The 21122-nt window shown below is 43.7% G+C and overlaps 1 protein-coding gene across 1 annotated transcript; it reads right to left on the bottom strand.

The window, feature by feature from the left end:
* Positions 1–275: 275 nt before the first annotated feature.
* On the bottom strand, positions 276–20904 carry LOC135504054 (pyruvate kinase PKM-like). The gene is made up of 11 exons (XM_064922318.1): positions 20796–20904; positions 15383–15561; positions 14507–14598; positions 7612–7743; positions 6856–7042; positions 6398–6668; positions 6030–6180; positions 5735–5887; positions 4475–4641; positions 2952–3133; positions 276–1461 (listed from the first exon to the last, which is right to left on the bottom strand). Exons 2-11 carry the CDS (start codon positions 15537–15539, stop codon positions 1355–1357), a joined length of 1599 nt encoding a protein of 532 aa, XP_064778390.1. The 5' UTR covers positions 15540–15561; positions 20796–20904; the 3' UTR covers positions 276–1354.
* Between the last annotated feature and the right edge of the window lie 218 nt (positions 20905–21122).

The raw sequence follows: 21122 nt of genomic DNA, 5'->3' as shown, positions 1-21122 counted from the left end.
ACCTCTGTTCAATAAACTTACCCACTGAAATTGGCTTCAAGTACACTCATTAACTTTCCCTCATTTCTTAATATCATAGATTCTATGGAGTCCTTGAAGTATTAAGACCACATTAAGCAAATGAACTAAGGCACATGTGGAGTGTAAATTCTATGTACTGTGGTGAGTAGGTCCAACACAGCAAAAGAGGCAAGCCGTTCATGTAAACAAATGATCTGACCTTAAGAGGATAGCTGGGTTTAAGACTGCTGTAATAACATGACAGGAACAAGACAGGTGCTCGTCTCTTTTAATGATTGAAATCCAGTCAGTCATGAAGGACAACTCATTACACCAGTTAACATTGTTAGACCTTACACCCTACCCTCACAATCAAAGAAGCAGTTGGACATTTAGACACACACTAGATCACCAACAGGAACAAGAGAGCAGGTGCAGGAGGAATGAAGAGGTTGTGGGGGGGGCATGTCCAACTCATCCCTTTATCCACCCCCCAGTGCCCTCTGAAAGACACTCAAAGTACTGAATTCATACAGCACTAATTTGAGAGAACCATATAGCAGCCTACATACAGTGGTTCATAAGTGCCAACTTAGTTATATTACCAAAATACAAATAAATGTGAGGGCTTTAAGAATAATTCAACACACAAAAACTGTAATCAAACTAACATGGACACCCAATACATTATAGAATTTCTCTATGTTAGACAAAATATGTGGTATTGGATGCCCAGAATCTAAATTCACAAAAGTATAACACAGAATGTAACATTGTCTACAGTAGATTGAGAGTGTAAAGAAAACAAGTATACAGTGAACAATGCACTACAAGGAGCTGTTTGGGAGAAGAGTAACTGACAGGGTCATAAAAAGCTGTTCGCGTCGGGTCGCCGCCATTTTGTTCGCGTTATAGGAATGGGAGTGTGTGTTTTGTTTACAGGTTACAGTACAGCAGGTGTGCCCCGCCTCCCCCTCAAAACAGAAGCGCCCAGGACGTGCAGATCGATAGCTCTGCAACCTAACCTTTCAGTCTGGTTTGAATGTAAGCGTCATACATGGTTGTGTTTGTGTGAATAAATAGAGCCGTTTCTGGTGGGCGCATACAGATACCCTGGAGATTGGGGTACAGGGGGAGCACAGAACACACCTACATGAGGGGAACCCTGGAGAGGAGTGGATTGTAGTGGGAAGGAGATTTCCTATTGGTCAAGTCACCACCAAGTGTTTGTTTCAGTGAGTTTAAACTGTTGAGGGATACAAGTCAGCCCTGGTGATGGGACAGGGGGTGATGAGCAGAGGGACAAGGGGAAGACAGTGGAGGGGTGAGAAGGGGAAAGAAGGGTAGTCATAATTCAAGGAACCACAACCACACGCATGGTGTTAGTGTAGCCAGAGCCTGGGCGCCAACCGGTCAGGACGATCACCACATCTCCCTCCTTGAAGAAACCTCGCTCCTTTCCTGGGAAACAAAGAGCACAGTTGTCAACACCATACCAGGTCCAGCATCGGCAATAACAGAGCAAGAAATAAGAGATTATCCAGAGTCAGAATGGCACTTGGAGACAGAAACTAGGGTACAACACTGACCTGACAAATCTTTGGGCAGATTGAGTTCAATATTACATTTGGAATGTTTAAAAAAAATTAACATTTGAGACAGCCATTAATGAAGCAATTATACAATCAATTTGACTTGGGTAAAAACAATCGAACTACATCACGGTAATCATTTATGTGAATAGTAAATCTATTGACACTGTGTCAAGATGTAACCTAGGCCTACTCACTGGATGCTCTGGGTTGAGCTTCTTTTGGCTGATTTCAGTTGGGGCTACAGGTGACGGTTTCCCTTCGGGACTTTATTGTACTGATCAACATTTGCAACGTAACAGCACTCTCCTTTTAAATGTGCAAGCTGTTTCTAAGACCGTCATTAATGAGGCACATGCAGTTACTTCGGCGGGGGAGACGTGAGGGAAAGATGATTAACCCAGTGAACGTTTGGTGACAGTCAGCTTTGAAAAAGGCATATTTTGCATATGATCACAAACAAAGTTCTAGGGTAGTGAATTGATTTTACCTGAAGCTGTAAGCTAGCAAGGAAAGTTAGTATCAGTGTGCATCGTTCCCTTTCAAGACAATTCGATACACATCTAGATACACGGGCTCCGATACGTTTAGTTTCAAACTTCTTCTGTATGATTCGAGGAATGAATTGATGGTGTGATACGACATACACACATTTTCCATTGTAAATTACAATATGCTGCTAATGGAGCTGGGCTTCTGAACTGGGTCTGTCAGAGTTGACTCAAATGCATGCAGTGAAAAACAAAATAATCTAAAACCAAGAAATTAAAACAGAATTTGGAGAAGAAACTAAAAAATATTTTATAGGGGCCCCCTTAGTAATTTATTAACCATTAAACTAGGTGGTTCAAGCCCTGAATGCTGATTGGCTGACAGCCGTATACCACGGGTATGACAAAAACTTGTATTTACTGCTCTAATTACATTGGAAACCAGTTTATAATAGCAAGGCATCTCAAGGGTTTGTGATAAATGGCCAATATACCACGGCTAAGGGCCGTGTCCAGGCACTCCGCCGTGCATCAGAACAGCCCTTAGCCGTGGAGTCTTGGCCATATAACACACCTCCTCCGGACTTATTGCTTAATTATTTTACCAGGTATATTGACAGAAAACAGCACAATATTTTCTCTTCAACACTAATGACACAAGAGTTGCAGGGGAGAGGATTAGTGTGCCCATTTGAAACGTAATATATATATATTATTTTTCATGCTACAAAAGGTTGGAGACCCCGTGGTTTAGACTGTTTGGAAGCTGACGGACTGACCGAGCTTCTCTTCTGGTGAACACTAAATATCATAGACGTCCAGTTGATCTTACATCTCATGAAGAGAGATAATGGCTGCAGACTCTCACCCATTTCCATGGCGAAGTTGACCCTGAGGTCGACGTCCTCGGCCCAGACGTCGTGAGCAGGCTTGTTGTAGAAGACGGGGAAGATCCCGCGATACAGGTGGGCCTGGCGGGCGGTCTGGCCGTTACGGGTCACAGCAATGATGGGGGCGCGGGGCCTGTACCTAGAGATCAGGTGGGCTGACCTGCATACAGACAACACAGCTCAGACTCCTTCAGCCAAGGACACACCCAAGGCCTGCTGCCATTTCAGATATGGGAATGGCAGCAGATATGGCTTGAACGAAGCCTACACAAAATCTAGAAAGGGGGTAGATTTGAAACTTAAAATGCATTTCTGAAATATTAGGAAAATGATTTGATTAGTGGAGGACCTACTATAGTAAAATAAATATGCATTTATGTCAATGGGAGACATCAACGAATATGGCTACACTAAGTCTAAGGGATGTCTCAATGTGAACATTAAACAAGCCACAGTCAAATTAACTTTTCATCCTGTCGGTTCTGTTGGGGGTTACAAAGACAGTCACTCTAGACTGGTCAAACAAAGTAATCACAATGAGAGTTAAAAATAGTTAGGAAAATGTCACGGTTGAGCAGTCAAAAAGGGTCAGCGGATGTGAGAGTGAACACAACTCAATAACGACTGTGGAACCATCTACCCTGACAAACTGTATGACAAACTCTACCAATGCAGGTGTTCCCAATAATGTTGAGGACTCTTCATGAAGTGTTCTACTTGTATTTATCATCTACAGATCTGTCTACAGAGTGGCCTCTGTTAGAACAACCCATAACACTCCCCCACCCTTCTACAGCTCATATTACTGTCTCCACCCACCCTGGAACACTCCACCCACAGAGGCGGGGGACGTCTATCTGGGACCATGCAACCGTTCCCCACCAATCTAATGTAGGGGAACAGGATGTTAAGGGTCAGAGTTGCATGTTCTGTAAGTCCCTGATCTCTTACACCCGCCTGTCCCTCTCCTCCCAGTCTTCCTCTTACACCCGCCTGTCCCTCTCCTCCCAGTCTTCCTCTTACGTGCCTGTATTTGCGAGTACGACGAGGGCGCTAGCACAGCACTTGAATGAGGACTCCACTGCGCCACGGCCTCAGAGGGGTCCCGGGTCAGGTGGGTGGTGCGTCGCAGCTCCTCAAACAGCTGTCTGTGAGGCTGCCTCAGCCTCCCGAGCAATTTGAGTGCGAGGGTGGGCCCGGGGCACGAGGGTTACACTCAGTCACACCACCACGAGGCGTGCCTTGCACCTGAGAGGCATGGCAAATGCCCATCTAGTCCTGGTCATCTACGGAGTTGTGGATGCAACGACTAAAACATTGGCTGTCGATATAGACTCTTCTTATAATGAGTCAACTTTCAGTGATCTCCAGTTTGTTGTGACCGTAAGGACCTGTAAATGCGTGCCATGCCCTTTCATTCAGTCCCTGTCTCTCCCTACTCTGGCTTCTCACAAACCTCCTAAGTCCCTCCCAAACAGCCGTGCTACAGCCACCTGCCTACCTTCCAGAGTTAGTGAGCACAATGAACGCAGAGGACAAGATCTTAAAGGAGGCCTCCACGGCTCCGATGGCGATAGCCTCGGCCGGGTCGGTGGAGTGTGGTGCGGCGCGCCGCAGGTCCTCGAACACCTGCCGATGGAACATGGCTGCTTCTGCCTCGCGAGCGATCTGGCACAGGCAAGATGTAGCAGACAGACAGGGAGAACACCAGACAGACAGATATAAGGAAAGAGTGATAGGAGACAAGATGAGGGTAGGACGTTAAGGTGAAAGGAATAGGAGATGGAGAGGAGGTAGGCAGAGGGAAAGGAGAGAAATGTAAGTTTAGTCAGAGTGCAGTTTAGTGAGACAAGAACAAAACACGTTAAAAACACATCCAATGGGCCACTGTAGCCAGTCCATGTAGCTATGGCATCTAACACCAACACATCACAGCATTAGAACACTAAACTGCTTCTATCGTTAGAATTACATTCTGATACTACATACCACCCAAACTGACTGCTCATTCAAACTAGTTAGCTGGTTAGAGGTTATGAGATGGGCAGATGAATATAGTCAACTGGTGTTATAACATGCTTTGTACAGTAACACATGTGAAGAGATCGTAGAACAGGAAATTTAACGAAGAAGAAAGCTTCCAAAGTCCAATAAAAAAAACCGAGGGAAAACATTCAAAGACCGTAAAAGAGAAGCTGTTAAGAGGCAGAGTTAGTCTGAGCCTAATGTCAGTCCTTGTGTAGGACAGTGCTTTCAGTTCACTCAATGCATTCTTAGAGGTCGAAAACGGGTTTAAGAGTGTGAAGGACATGGTGCTGCAGTGAACTCATAGGCAGCTGCTCAAGGACTGCTGAGTCACTCCTGCTTGCATCCAGAGAGGAGTGCAGCAGCTGAACTAGAGTCAGCTGTTAAAGGCCTGAGTAGAAGGAAATGAGGGCAGCGTCAGCCAGATTCTCCACCCATGTCCTACACTCTGTACTATTAAAACCTAGTGAGCAAACCATTATGGATCATTACAACATTATGACTCAATATAACACCATCTCAATCCAGATTGCTTTGCTGACCCTGACAAACATCACATAAGACATAAAACATGATAAATGTGTAAGTGGAAATGAATGGGACGTCATCAGCAACATGACTTCCAGTAGCCCTGAACCTGCTGTTGATAGGTCTATAAGGTGTAGGTCAGGACCAGTGGAAGTCCGGGGCTGATGACACCCAGACTGAAGGATAACTGTAGGGGGCAATGTCTCACCATGTGCTGTGTGCGGACAGCCTCCAGTGGGTAGTCTCCCTTGGCGGTCTCTCCACTCAGCATGATGCAGTCAGCTCCATCCAGCACGGCGTTGGCCACGTCACTGCCCTCAGCACGGGTGGGCCTGGGCTTCTTGATCATGCTCTCTAACATCTGTGGGAAGTACAGGGGTTCACAATATCAGGCTACCAACAGTGAAATAACACAACCTTTCACATCAAACTGCCTGTGGAAATAGAAATGTCTCCTGTTAAAATAAAATGTTTAAAAAAAAAGGTATCACAACTAAACTGACCTGTGTGGCGCAGGTGATTGGCTTGCCGGCTCTGTTGCAGCGGCCAATCATCATCTTCTGGGCCAGGAACACCTTCTCTGTGGGGATCTCAATTCCCAGGTCTCCACGGGCAACCATGATGCCATCACTGGCTTCCATGATTTCGTCAAACCTGCACAGGGGACGGGAAACCGGATTCAGACGTACTAGTCAGATTTAACATTCCTATCGTGTTTACAAACTATGATAAGACATACTGCATGTCATTTATTCTAATGTGAATTGAGTGACGGAACGTAAGGATTTTGGGCACAGGCCAGTCGAGCACAATTTCTACTAGTCAAGGATAAAAGCTTGTATTTCTGTGCATTTAATGCCATCACACAGACCTGCGAACTCCCTCGTGGTTCTCCAGCTTGCTGATGATCTTGATGTTCTTGCCCTTCTCTCCCAGCACCTTCCTGACAGCGTGCACGTCGGCTGCTTTACGGATGAAAGAGGCAAACACCATGTCCACTCCTTGCTCCACGCCGAAGGTCAGGTCAGAGATGTCCTTGTCAGAGACAGCAGGCAGGTCCACAGCAGCACCAGGCAGGTTCACACCCTTCTTACTGCCCAGGGTCCCTCCATTCTCAATCTCACACATCAGGTAGTCCTCACCTGGGGACACACATTGAAGAGGAGACAGCGTTAACATCTCCAGGCTATAAAGAATAGGAAGCTCCATCTGGCCATCCTCTAACCACCCAAACGTTCAGTAAGTGAGGGGATTCTAGGGCTCATAGATCCGCAAAGGAATATTCTCTAGTCTATTCAGCTCTTAAATGGGAGCCAGACATGAACTCACCGATCTCCTTGACCTGGAGAGACACGAGTCCATCGTCGATGTAGATCTTGCTGCCCAGCTCCACCACCCTGGTGATGTTCTTGTAGTCCAGCCACAGATTGTCTTCATCACAGTTCTCCTGATAGGCATCATCCAGGGTCAACTTGATCATGTTGCCCTTCTTCAGCTCCACCTCAGACGTGCCACTCTGACACACAGGACCATAGATGAGTCTCAATAGGAATCACGACTATGGGGGGGGGGGGGTTCAACCACTCAATGAAGTAAAAGGAGTTTGAAATTTATCATACCAATCTCAAGCTTGAAGTAGTCCAAAATATGCAGTAAATGTAAACCTTATGAAATTCCCAATTCCACTAAAATCTCAGGCTTGATTTTGCCTTAAGAAAAAAAAAAGTAACACCTACAAAATGTCTATTAAATAAAATAAAATATATCCCATTTAGCAGACGCTTTTGTCCAAAGCGACTTACAAGTCGGCTGGGGCCACTACTTTTTACATATGGGTGGTCCCAGCGGGAATCGAACCCACGACGCTTGGCGTTGCAAGCGCCATGCTCTACCGACTGAGCCACACAGGACCCATTAACTATAATCCTAATTTTCCGTCGCTGTAGTATTATTTTCATGCTGTAGCAAACTGGATCAATTTATGATCCTACATCTGTACTCAATATTTTGTCCAACACAATGTGGAGTAAACATTGGATAGGGCCTCCAGTGCTGGGAACATGGTAGTTGGTTGTTTCTACTCACTCCCTTGATAAGTCCAGTCCTGATCTCAGGTCCCTTGGTGTCCAGAGCGATGGCCACGGGGCGGTAGTGGATGCTGCCGGCCTCAAAGCTCTCACAGGCCTCGCGCACATTCTTAAAGGTCTCACCGTGGTACTGTGGAACAGAGAACAGAATTTAAAAAACATTTTCTATAAAAAAGGAAATTATTTTTTGAACAGGCTTTCAACAAACACTAAAGCAACAACGCATCAGCCAGACATTGACATTTTATTTCAGTGACGAAGTGAGATGGCCCAGGCATGGGAAAACTCAGAGGGTGAACACCTAGTGTAGGTATAATGAGTCACAACTGAGCATAATCAGCTGACAACATACTATATCAGGGCATAAACATGAGAAATATGACCACAATCAAGGACATGGTCTAGACAACTGTTACCAGTAGGTCAAACATCTAGCTACCCTCTGTATAGTTTAAAATAATAGAAGTGATAAAACCACTGCCCACAAAATAAGCTCACAAATCAAAGGAAAACCACTTAACACCAACCAAATCTGGTGAATTTAAACTCTTCTGATGCTGTTAACGGCATGTCTCAACTCAGAGAGAGATGAGGCCATGTCAGTAGAGGAAGTCACAGATCAAGTGGCGCTTGTAGTCCTCCATTTAGGAAATCACCTCACAATTCAAATGTTTCAGTTTAGACAGAATATTCATTGGACTTTGCTGCCTAGTGTGCTAGCTTGGAAGTGGGTCTACAGTTTCATTAAATTTGCCATGACAAAAAGGCTTGTGGAAAAAGCAACCCCCTCACGAGCCTCATCATTGAAGGTATAGTTTGCCAAAAATAACACTATCCACTTGACTACTATAGAAAGTGGAGTTGATAATCCACATCATGAATACCTCTTCTCAGCAAGTTAGAGAAAAGCAAGTTGGAGTTCTGTGATTTAAAATATTTGTTTATATTTCAGCAGAACTTTAATTCACCAGACACTATGGCTGGTTCACCAAAAAGTTGATTTCATACCCCCATGTTGGAGTGAAAGACAATTCAATTTACGGAATGTGCAAGTGTAAAACCAAATACATTTTGGACAAGTAACCATAATCTTCAGGCATGTGAAAACTGCTCCCAACTTGCCAGATGGGCAAGTACCCATGAGATCTTAATGTCAACCCCTGATTTATGCCTAGTCCCTATTCAGATTAGGCACCACAGTGCAATACCCTTCAATTGTAAACACGTGGGGTTAACATGAAACCTTAGACAGGATGACCTGGACATTTACTCAAGAGAACACGGTTTACAAAGAGTTAAAAATATGCTACAACAACCTGCCTGTTCACATGTACATCACAACTACACTAATGGTATTGAGTGGCAGTGCGAGCACTACCCTTGGAGACAGCTGCCCCAGATGGCTCATGCCGTTTCTCCATCTGGGTATCGTAACCTGAGCTTTACCTAAGCACTTAATTGGTAGGTAATCACACAGTGCTTCATTTCCATTCGCTCCTTCCCAGTTATACTGCACTTCTGTTACTGTATCACCACAAACAGCCTTGGCATCAAAGGGAGCCAATAGTGCAGTGCCAAATTACACCAAGATAACTACATTCCAGCATATACTTAAGAGCAGCTAGACAGACGAAGTCAGGTCTAGTTTCAGCAAGAGGAAATGTAATTTCATGAAGCTATAAATAAAGACGTGGAAGTGCCCTTCCTAACATTTTGATAAGCCTCCATGACACAGCACAGCCAGTAGAGGGCCAGGAGACAGGTGAGTGGCTCAGGCCCCCTGCCTGAGTGGAGCAGGTTAAGACAGAGGAAGCGTCTTTGGCCTGGTAAGTGACCTCTACTGAACAGGGAATTGAAGCAGGTGACAGTGTGACGAGTGGGAGTGACGCAACCAGTTGCTCCAGGCCTGCATCCTGGGTGGGGTGATAAAGCTACAAGAGGAAGGCACAGATTAAGAATTTAGTGACAAGCTACCCCAGGTCAGGTTTCCACTGCTCCATCTCAGTTTAGGGCCTACCTTTGGAGTCGTCTGGTCAGGTTCACCCTTGAACTGCACACCCTGGTTGGCACCTAGAACATCTCATTCAAACGAGATCTTCTGAAGGTAGCTGATACTTTGCAAAGCAGCATGTCTGACAGACTATGACGACATTGGAGCAGGGAAGTGGTCAAGGTGGCAGCTTGAACAGACGTTTTAGTGAGCTGCGCGCCAATCATGTCCATGCCGTGACAAAAAGAGAAGCTAGCCGTTCTATTGCTAAACAAGAGGAACGTTCTTAGACAACTGCCATAACTATGCTTTGCCCTACGGATAACCTCACGCTTTCAAATGAAAATTAGTGGCTACAGTTAGAGTGTGGAAAAGGTGGAACAGAATAACAATGTCACTGATCTGCAGCAATACACAAGACGGATCCTGAGACTTCTTCATGCCCGAGGTGGAGAATGAGGATGTGCGACGCTATCCGTATCAGCCAAGAAGTTACACTTGCAGAGAAGAACAAAGTCGGTGATACCGTCGGCGTTGAGCATCGGCAAGAGGCAACAGCAAAACGATTCAAGACCAAGGGGAAATCATCCGACTGCCAGATTCTACAGGGATGCTGTCTGGATAACCGTTCCTTCAAAGCCATGGTCTGCATGTCGAAAGGCATCTCAGCCTGGAGGACATAAAAACGAGGAACAGGTTGTGGCCAACGATCAAGAAAGCACAAAGTGAGCGAAATCCTGCCTACGTCGGAGGACGAGGCTTCAGTTTGGAAATCCATATTCCATTTTCCTTGTAATGACTACCAAACAAGCCGTGGGTGACAATTTCCCAGACGACTCAGTTAACTAAATTTGAGTTTTTTCCCCTTGTATGACCAGATGGCTGCCTATTTTGTTTACAAACTCAAGGACAGAAAGTAGTTTATTTTTTATGCATACAGATCTGCTCTGACTTACTTTACTGTTATTGTTCTACGTAGTTATTAATACTTATTTGCACATGAGAAAGGTCTCATGTACACACACAGCACCATCCAAACACCTACAGGGGTTTCTTTATTTTTACAATTTTCTACATTGTAAAATATAGTGAAGACATCAAAACTATGAAATAACATATGGAATCATGGAGTTAAATAAAAGTTTGAATCAAAATATATGACATTCTTCAAAGTAGCCACCCTTTGTCTTGATGACAGCTCTGCAACTCTTGGCATTCGTTCCTTATCTCTAGGTTAACATATGCTGCTCTCTTTACAACTTAACGGTAAAATAAGCAAATAGATTAACCAGATGCTTTTCAAATCTCTTTGGAGAATCCGTACCCATTACATTAGGAAAAAAATTGATGTAATGAACAAGAGTACAGGGGGCTGAAGTCTGCACTTTACTTCAATTATACTTAGGAATTGATTTATCCAATTGATCTTAAGACCCACTTCTATGTGGAACGTTATTCCTTGTCATGTCTTCTCTACTTTTGGTGGCCTTTACTTCATTGGTTGTTGGCAATTATAATATTGACAAACTTCCAGTGAAACCGCGTTGTCAGATTTTAGTCAATTTATCCACACAGATATGGAATAATCCGGACACATTGTATAAAAATACGGCTTTGTTTTTAGAATATTGGTTCTGAAATAATATCCTATTGGTGAACTAACTGGTAAATGAAGAGAGCCATACAAACCTTGTTTCAGCAGGATGTTGCATCTATACCTTATGTCATACCTTTTTGGAACAGTTTTATCGATAATATCTGTTGGCAAAAAGTTTGAATCATGCCACACCTACTTAGGAACTTCATTCATTTGGTTATTTTCTAAATATTACACTGCCAACCACTATATGAAAAAGTTGAAGAAAAACACCATTAGAGAAAGGCACAATTTGAATTAACCACCCAAAACAGTGTTGCATCTTTTTGGCATTGTCTCCATGTAAGGAATCTGTTTGAGTTTGAGTTTATTTTTACAGGGACAGTGCACATTAATCAACGTTTCAGTAAAAGTGCCGGTTAATTTTCAACCGCAGTCCCTGGGCAGGTTATTAAAAACAATTACAATATAAACAATAGCAACATAGGACAAGCAAGACATAGCATACAGACAGAGCAACATAGAACAAAAAGCAGCAAGACAAAATTCATAAAAGCAAAGTGTTTCCACACCTCACAAGCTACAGACAGACATGGAAAGCGGCAACACACAGCTAGGGACCATGTTCACAAATCTTATTGACCTTTAGCCATGTCTTCAAGCATTTTGTGAAAGTGTGATATGTGGTGCAGTTGTGTGTGTTTCTGATGGCAGTGTATTCCAGACATGGGAAGAGCTCACAGATTTACTAAAGGTGCTTTTCCTTAGGGGAACTATACAGTCACCTCTCATGGCAGACCTTGTGGATCTGCTGCCATATGTCTGGGTTTTCTGTTTAACAAAAATATTGAGTGGAGGGGGAGCCAGGCCATTAAGGATCTTGAATACAAGACATGCGGTGTATTGCACAAGATTTTCCCAACTCAAGAGCTCATGCTTTCTAAGGATGTGACAATGATGGCTATTGGGCTTCCTATCAAGCACTTTGAGAGCCTGTTTGTAGACAGACTGAATAGGTTTTAATGTTGTACAGCAAGCTTGGGCCCAACTAGTCAAGCAGTATGTTAAGTGGGGGAGTATCATAGAGTTGAAGTACAGTTTTGCTACCTCTGTAGTCAAACAATTTCGTATAAATCGGAAATTAGCTAGGTTGAATTTAGTTATTTGAATTACCTTTTTCACATGCTTTTTAAAAGAGAAGTTGGAATCAAGTATGATGCCAAGGTACTTAAAATCAGATACCACCTGGAGCTTCTCCCCTGACACATAGACATCTGGCTCAGTAGCATCTGTTGCCCTCTTTGTGAAGAACATGCAAACAGTTTTTTTCACATTGAGATGCAAACACGAGTCACTGAGCCACTTTGTAACCTGGACCATTACAGTAGTGAGTTCTTGTGCAGCTTGTTGTTTGCTCTTTGCATGCACATATATCACTGTATCATCTGCATACATTTAAACTTCAGACCCAGTACAGACAGAAGGCAGATCATTAATGTACAGGCTGAACAGGAGGGGCCCCAGTATTGACCCTTGGGGCACGCCCACATCATAGCTACGAGTGGGCGACAGCTCATTGCTCACTCTGACACACTGAGTTCTGCCTTCAATGTATGATTTCATCCATCTCAAGGCATCAGGGGAAAAGTTGAACTTGGACAATTTTGTGATGAGAATCTCATGGTTAATAGTATCAAAAGCCTTCCTTAGGTCCAGAAACACAGCCCCAACAGCACCCCCTTTGTCCATCTTGGACTTCACATTTTCCAGAAGAAAGCAGTTGGCCGTTTCTGTGGAGTGTTTCGCTCTGAAGCCAAACTGCATGGAGTGTAATGTGAAGGGGCTGTTGAGGTGGGCAATCAGTTGTTCTGCTACACACTTTTCAACAACCTTTGACACCACAGGTAGTATACTAATGTGCCTGTAGTTACTCACGTTAGCAGAGTCGCCTGATTTAAAGATGGCCGTTATTATGGCCGACTTCCATACCCTTGGAAACACACCGAGACCAATAGATGTGTTGGTGACCTTAGTAATGGGGCCAATGAGTGACTTTGTAGTTTAAGAAAGGTAGAGTCCATCCCAAACACATCTTTGGCTTTAGAGTTCTTTAGTGAGCTAATCACCTTATTCACCTTTGACTCAGAAACCTCCCTTATGATGAAGACAGGTTGAGTGTCATTCACTAGCACTGAGCCCAAGAAACCAGTGGAGGAGTTCTGTGTCAGTACCCTGACAGAGTCAATAAAGTAGGAATTGAAGGCTATTGCTATTTCGACTGCATCCTGTGTTAGATTGTTATTCACCATGATTTCTAGTCTTTTTGCAGTGTTACTATGGTCTTTCCCTGTTAACGTTTTTTAGATTCTCCCATTTCAATTTAGAATTTCCCTTTGCTTCACCAATTATGTTAAAAAAAATTGTTAAGATATCAATAGATTTATAATTGAACACATGAAGATTTCACACTTATGGAGAGATGTATTACATGGATTCTTTACCTACAATAGAAATAAGTTGAAACAATGTAATTCATGTCATTATTCTTTTGGCCAAATTTCATATTCAAAAAGTAAATTTACACACATTCTTACAAAAAGAAATTGAACTATATTTTAAGACCATTAAATACTCTACCAACAAATAAAGCTGTTACAATTATAATCCTATGCATGTCCCTTAAGGTCCTTGTAATGTGATATTGTACCCCCTAGCCCAATTGTCGTGTGATATATATATTTATCTCTTACACACACCCCCCCCCCACCCACCCCATGTACTGATGTATTGATTTATTGTTAAAATAATTATACCTTGGTGCAGCTAAACTTAATTTAAAACTCATCAAAACAGAATGTGTTTGTGCTCTTCAGTAGAACTGGGAATTCCCAGGGCATTGCGATATGATCACAATACTTTGGTGCCGATACGATATGCATCACGATTCATTACTGTGATTTTATTGCAATTCAATGTCTCAAACATACTGCTCACCCTGTGTCTGCTGCAGAGGGAGAAGTGGGAGCAATGACAAACCTGTTTTGATCAGTCATGGAAATAAATACTGAAAAGAAACTTGCTCCCCATTTAGAAAAAGCTATGAATTAAAAATACTGACGTTTGTGCAGTTTCAGCCAAATAGTGCAAAAATAGTCAAACCAATACATAGTGAAAATAATATCCTGATATGTAACTATTGATTCCCCCCCCCCTCACTACTATTCAGATATAAAGTTTAGGTCTGGATCCAGCGTGATCATCCTCCACTGCAGCAGTCTAGGCGTCTAGACATGCTAGGGAACCCACCTCGTGAGATCCATGGGAGAAGTTCATGCGAGCGATGTTCATCCCAGACTTGATCATCTCCTTCAGCATGTCCACAGAGCGGGAGGCTGGCCCTGTTATGACAGATAAGGGTTAGAGGTCAGGTTTAAACATCAGTACACACAGTGTGATGTCATACAGTAGGTATTTCACAGCATCATTCTATAGTAGAGGGTCTTCGATGTAAAAAATAAAATAGTATAGGCCTACAGACATTTGAAAGCTAGCATCCATTGTGTGTGGCGATATACCGCATACCGGAGTATTTGGAAATAGCCACGGGATGGTTTTTCAATACTGTTGAAACCATTAAATATTTGTAGCTACTTAAGTAAATACATGCAGTGAATTTGTGATTAAGAATTTCACCTGCACCTTAATTTTTTCATTATGAAGTCCCCAGTCACATGGTGTTTACAAGCACACAAGACCGTAGCTTTGCGAGTCGGTGAATGTTGTGCAGCACATGCCAAGTGATCTAGTTACAGTATGGAACTACTAAATGTTTGCCATCTAGATATCTTCAAACTATTAAGTTAATGTGCTAAAAGCTATGCAGTTGTGCATTTGGTTTACTAATTTAGTAGCTAATTATCCCATCTTCAGCTAGATGGCTGTCTGTCCTCCAAATAGTTTAGGTCAGACATTTGGCAATGCATTCGTTAGCATTTTCTATGGGATTTTACATATACCTGTGAGCATTGCTAACCTTCGAATTACAGAAGCTCAGTTGAGTTTGAAAATAGCAGCCCTTGTGTTCAGTGCCGGTATTACCGAATATCCCAGATGGCACAAGGTCAGTATGAAGGTAAGACCATCTGGATACTGCCCTAGCCTAGCGTGTGTGTAGCCACTGACCAATAGTGCAGATGATGCCAGTGTTGCGGGCGGTGGTGGGCTCAGAGTCTATGTCCAGCAGGCACAGGTGCTCCAGGAATGTGTCGGCCATGGCAGCGCCGAGCTGCTGCGTCTGGACGAAGGCAGAGCCCATGTCTTGAGACTTTGAACCGGGCATGATGGCAGATTTTGAAGAAGTCCTGGAGGAGGAGAGAGATGAGGTAATATGAAGGGCATACTACTAAGACAGTAGCTTTGTATCAACTGACGTCTGTGCAAATAAGTTGGTTTGTGGAATGAGGAACCCATTCAAGAGGACTACATCTGAAAAAGTAAGTGTGATTGAAACCCTTCCCTGCTGGGTCTCAGGCTGCACCATAGACAATAAAGACATGGGCCTAAATACGATTGATCTATAATATAGCCTGGGCTACAGTAACATTCCACAGCATTCTTTCACTGAGAAGCACATTGAGCTGTTTGCAAGTCATGGCAACCGCAGCCCTGACTGGCACAGTGCTTTCATTACTTCCTCCGACCCAGGACAGATCACTTTCAACATGGTTCAATACAGAGCTGTTGAAAACAAGGGGGCATTTTGCGAAGGACTGCATGAAACCCAATAGGTTACTTCATAGCACCATAAAGTTCTCTTGCTCAAGAGTCAAAACACTTCCCTTTTCTAGTGTCCATCTTGACAGTATAACAAAACAGGCTCTTTGTACAGGTACTGTAGGTCAGGCCAAATTATCCAAGGCTTTAGGGCAAGCTAAAAAAAGTAAATGAGGTAGCTCTGTTTGTGTAAGGTGGAGCGTCGCTACTTTGAGAGTGTGTGGAGTCCCGAGGCAACTGCAAGCTGTGACATGGGCTCTGTTGCCATGGTTGTGTTGTAACCCAGGAATGTGGCAATAGATAGCGAACATAGTACAGACAGAAGGTATGCATGACAAGGGGGATCCCTGGAGGGCTGCCCTGGATACAAGACAGGGTTACCAAACTGGACTAGCCTAAACACTAACCAGTGTAGTTGACTTTCACCCAGTGTAAATTATAGAGTAACACTCACATGAACAGAGAACACGCTCACTGATTGCATCAAGGTGGAGCTTCTAGGAAATACTAAGCTTTCTAATAGGCTACATCTGTTAGTCTACAGACCTCTAAGACACTACTTAAAAACAGATGAGAATCTGCAGGATGCTTAGGGACAGAGAGAGCATGTTATCTTCCTCAGTAGCCCTGCTTACTGCAAAGCACAATCACATATTTCCCCTCAAAATTACTCATCTAGCTTGAATTAGCAGAGGCTAAATTTGTTAGCCTAACATTTGCATTACCCAATGTATTCTGCACCCCAAAACCTCCTTGTTCTCATTCATTTGGCTACAGATTCTCCTCTCTGCAAGTAGGCCATTTCAGCAGAGCTGGGAATTGCCTGGAAACTTAGGATATTATCACGATACAATATGTATCGGCACCTAAGTATCACAATCCTATATGTATTGCGAGTCGATACTGTGATTTTCTTGCGATTCGATGTTCGAAACATATTGCTCACCATATGCCAGCTGCAGAGGGACGAGAGAGCCATAAGAAAATAAGCGCTCAGTCATGGGAAAAAAAGCCATGAAAACAAATTGGCTCCCTATTTAAAAAGGATGGAGAACAGGCTATGAAAGGAAAAAAAATACTGGAGTTTCGGTACAGGTACAGCCAACTAGCACAAAAATAATATTGCGATCTTGTCAGAATGATATATTGTCAAAAATAATATCCTGATATGTAACTATCGACCCCCTCCACCCCACTACTATTTAGAGCATGCTCCCCTCTAAAACCAGGCCTACACACAGCTCATCTCTTTCAGTGTGTAAATGAATCGTGACAGGAACCTGCCACACAGCAGCAGTAAAACCAATAGGCAGCAGCTCAGTGACGTCAGAGCCTCAAAGGCAGCGGCCTTGTGTTATACGTGAGCACGGTCACATCCTGCTCTCTACAGACTCCCAACTGCGTGCACAGCATGACAGCAGGGGCTAGCCCCCAGACAGAGGCCGCTGAACAGAAATCATACAATGACTCATCTCAAATGAAGCCTAGATTCTTATCCCTGGAAAACACTATTTATAGCAGCCTGCAGGAAGCCTAACAGTGATTTTATTTGGGGGGGGGGGGTGAGACATGTGATGGGCTGATTATGTAACCAGCAACAAACTCAAGAAGTTGCAGATATCAAGTTCAACATTTGTACATTGAAAACAGTTCCGTAGGCTACAAAATGCATACAATGACACTTTATAGCGCAATTGCTTTTTATATGGTCACTGATTTTATTCCCATGAAATCAACGGGGACTAGTTTGGAACTATCCTACAGCCTCTGGAGTCCTGACATGACCCAGCTATGCTTCCTCAGGAAACCCTCCCTACCCTGTGACTAACACAGCTAGGCTGATGGATCACCAAAAGATGCTCTACAGTCCAAGGCCATGCCAGGCCAATCTGAGCCACCATTCATATGCCTGTCACAAAGATGTAAAGTATGTAAAGGGTTGACCTGGGGCCAGTGACTCACACCAGTAAGACATGCATCTGGGTCACTTAGGTTTAACTTTAGAGCTGCTCTGCTGCTATCAATCCTTTCCAAACCCTTCCAACAGCACTGCTCACTGGAACCAAATATGCTTCCCCGCTCTCCATGCCTGCGTACTGCCCCTCACCCTCGCTTTTACTCAAATTCACACATGCATGCCATGCACATACTGCGATGTCTCCACTGCGCATTGGCAACATGACCAGAGGTTGCCTTACAGATGACACCCTAGGAGCAGCCATGATGACACTGACATAGCCTATAAACCTACACTGGTGACCGAGAAGCCTAGCTCCCCCCCTGCGCTACATTGAGTCAGTCTCGTCATTCAGCTGTGTGACGTACCAGTAGACCTTTCTGTTCCTCCTGTGGACGTACAAGGACGTAGCTGCTACAGACCTCCAGAGGATGTCCAGCCTGTGTGACCCCCCCCAGTCCCCAGTCACCACAGCAGGAACAGCAGCAGAGCTAACCGGACAGGCAGGAACTCCTGGTAGAGTGACTTGCCTGCCTACGCACGGCTCAGGAATAAATCCTCTTCAGCGAGGATAACATGCTGCAGTACACAGTCCAGGTTGCTGCATCCATGGAGCAGGCTGCGTGCCCTGATACTGCAGCTATACATGAGACAGTGTGCTGTGGTAAACGATGTTGGCAGCACTAGGTCATATCACCCCTAGGGTTCTAAAATGGTGGATGTATATTCTAATAATAAAACACAGGGTAAGTCTGTGTATAAAACAAAGTGCTAGCCTGGGATTAGTGCATTGCATCATGCTGCAATGGGGTGGCAGTAGTCATACATCACTGGTTGGGTGACACCGTTGCATTCTGTGCTGCATTGCATTACACAGCAGAAAGTATCCATGTTCTGCTGTGCTGCTGACTAGCGTTACGTAGCACCTGTAGCCACTATGCTAGTCATAGCCAAGAGCAGGAGGCAAGGCTACCACTATGCATGACAGGCTGCATGGAAGTGGCACCAGCTACAGCAGGACTATGCAGAAAAACAGATGCAGTCACTGTAGGCCTACACCCTAAAACACTATATTTCTTCTTACTCAACTCTCAATAGCAGTTGAGTAGGAGACGGGGAGTATGCCATGCAAAATAGTGAGTCAGTTGGGGTTTTCTGAGTAGTTATTCACCTCATTGAGAACAAACTTCAGAGGTGCCTAGTCAGTCATTCTCCCTGTGCACCGTTAGGGGCTATTGCATGATATTTAACACTCTGGAAAGTTACAGCAGGAAATTACTAAAACGTGACACCATAGTGGGAGTATTTTAGGCATTTACTGTGGGGCCTGCAGCCTACGTGCTCCCACCCCAGTACTCTGGCTATGCAGACTGCCAGATAATGTATACTTCAGTACCCTATAACCTAGGCCTCTCACACCCCTACGAGATGCACTATGTTGGGACATACCATAGTATGGCCTTGCCCCTCCTGTCCCCACTGATAACACAAGATTCCTCACCTACTGAGAAGTGCTCCTATGCCCTAGCACACCAAAATAGAAACCGGCTCCCTCAAGTGACCTGGCTGATGCTGTGTAAAGTATAGGGCCAGGGTGGCTTGTATTTCCTCCTACACAGGGCTCTGGGCCAGAAGAATCTGTTACATAACAATGGCTGGGAATCTCATGAATAGTCCTAACCAGACTTAAGAGGAGCACTGAAACTTAATGTGAAGCCTAAATTAGTTCTGAGACTGACTAAGCATACATTTGATATGAAATTTGCTAATTGTTCAAGGTAATCTAGACAGGCTTCATCAAAAAAAAAAAAAAAAAAAAAAAAAAAAAAAAAAAAAGCCTACATGACCATTTGATTTGGGAGCTGGGATACATGGAACTGACCAAGTTCAGGGTTTGATGGAGGCTAACTGATAGTATTGATGCATGACTAGTCAACAAACAGGCACTGCAGTAGAGGTTTTCTAGAAGGTTGCACTGACTCCCCCCAGTGTCAACAAAGCCACTCCATTGTGATATATTTAGGGCCATATAAAAAGTAGATTTTTTGTCTGCGTTCACCGTATCGCGGATTTTATAGGGCCCTATAGTTTGACATGTCAGTGAGGTCACACTACTGCAGTAAAGGTGCTTGTTGTAGACTTATAACAAAAGGACACCAGACCACTGCAAGTCACAGTGCGAATAACCGTTTTGTTCAGGAGGCTGGGTGGACCGCACATATCTGATTAATTAACCGGTAAGTTTTAATAAGTTGGTAACATGAGAATTGTACTGCAAACTGATGACTGCGACCATCCATCCACTGATGCGCCACAGGGCACGTTTCCATCTCTGCGTCACATTTTCACGATTTTAAGATATTGCGAAGAGAAACTGGCCAATGGAATTCCAAGTTCATCGGTTAACCACACCCACCATGCAAGACAAGACAAACGCACTTGTATTTTACAATACTCCCCGCGTTAAAATACATGTTTTAGACTGATACCATGTTAGTTCACGACAAATAACACCACTCAGAAAAAGTCATTAAGTAGTAAGTTCACCTGTATGAAGTTAACTTGAGAAAGAAGCATCACACTGAGTTAGTCACTGACAAACGACACCATTCTTTGTATGACTACAACACCACATGGTTTGCGGATTTAAGATGGTTCAAAGTGACCACTACTATTACCTCTTACTATCTAGACAGTTTTCTTTCGGGAATACATCCATTGCCTGGACTATGCCACTAAAGAAACCAGCTGGCAATACAGAATATGAGACCGTCAAAAATGAATAAAACGGCCATTTGGTGACATAAGTCCTGCAAAACAAACGTACATCATGTCATTAGTTAGCTATCTTATGACGAGACTCACCTTACTTCGATGAACAACTGCTAGACTGACGTATTTCTCTTACACCCAGCTGCTCAAGGTGATCTCCCAAACTCAACCGGAACTATTCTTTTGTCCGATCGTATCCATCCGCGATAAAGAAGTAAGTCGCTATTCAAATGATATAATGCATTCAATCGAGATATGGTTTCAATAATTCATACATATTTAGAATGTATTTATGTATGATTTCTGATGTATTCTTTGAAGAAGAAAAAAACATCCGGTAACCTAGGGCTTGGAACTATAAACCAAGGGAAAGTTTACATAAAGGAACATAATGAAAGTGCGGTGATGCGATACCGCTGA

Source organism: Oncorhynchus masou, chromosome 2, assembly GCF_036934945.1.
Source record: "Oncorhynchus masou masou isolate Uvic2021 chromosome 2, UVic_Omas_1.1, whole genome shotgun sequence".
NCBI classification, from domain to species: domain Eukaryota; kingdom Metazoa; phylum Chordata; class Actinopteri; order Salmoniformes; family Salmonidae; genus Oncorhynchus; species Oncorhynchus masou.
Note: the sequence above shows the minus strand (reverse complement) of the source record. Positions and strands in the feature narration are given on the sequence as shown.

Excerpts from the sequence above, each read along its gene's own strand:
- LOC135504054 (XM_064922318.1), bottom strand. The coding sequence starts at position 15,539 with ATGCCCGGTTCAAAGTCTCAAGACATGGGCTCTGCCTTCGTCCAGACG. Across the intron at positions 14,599-15,382 it reads TGGCATCATCTGCACTATTG|GGCCAGCCTCCCGCTCTGTG; the intron begins GTCAGTGGCTAC and ends CTGTCATAACAG. Across the intron at positions 6,181-6,397 it reads AACCACGAGGGAGTTCGCAG|GTTTGACGAAATCATGGAAG; the intron begins GTCTGTGTGATG and ends TCCCCTGTGCAG.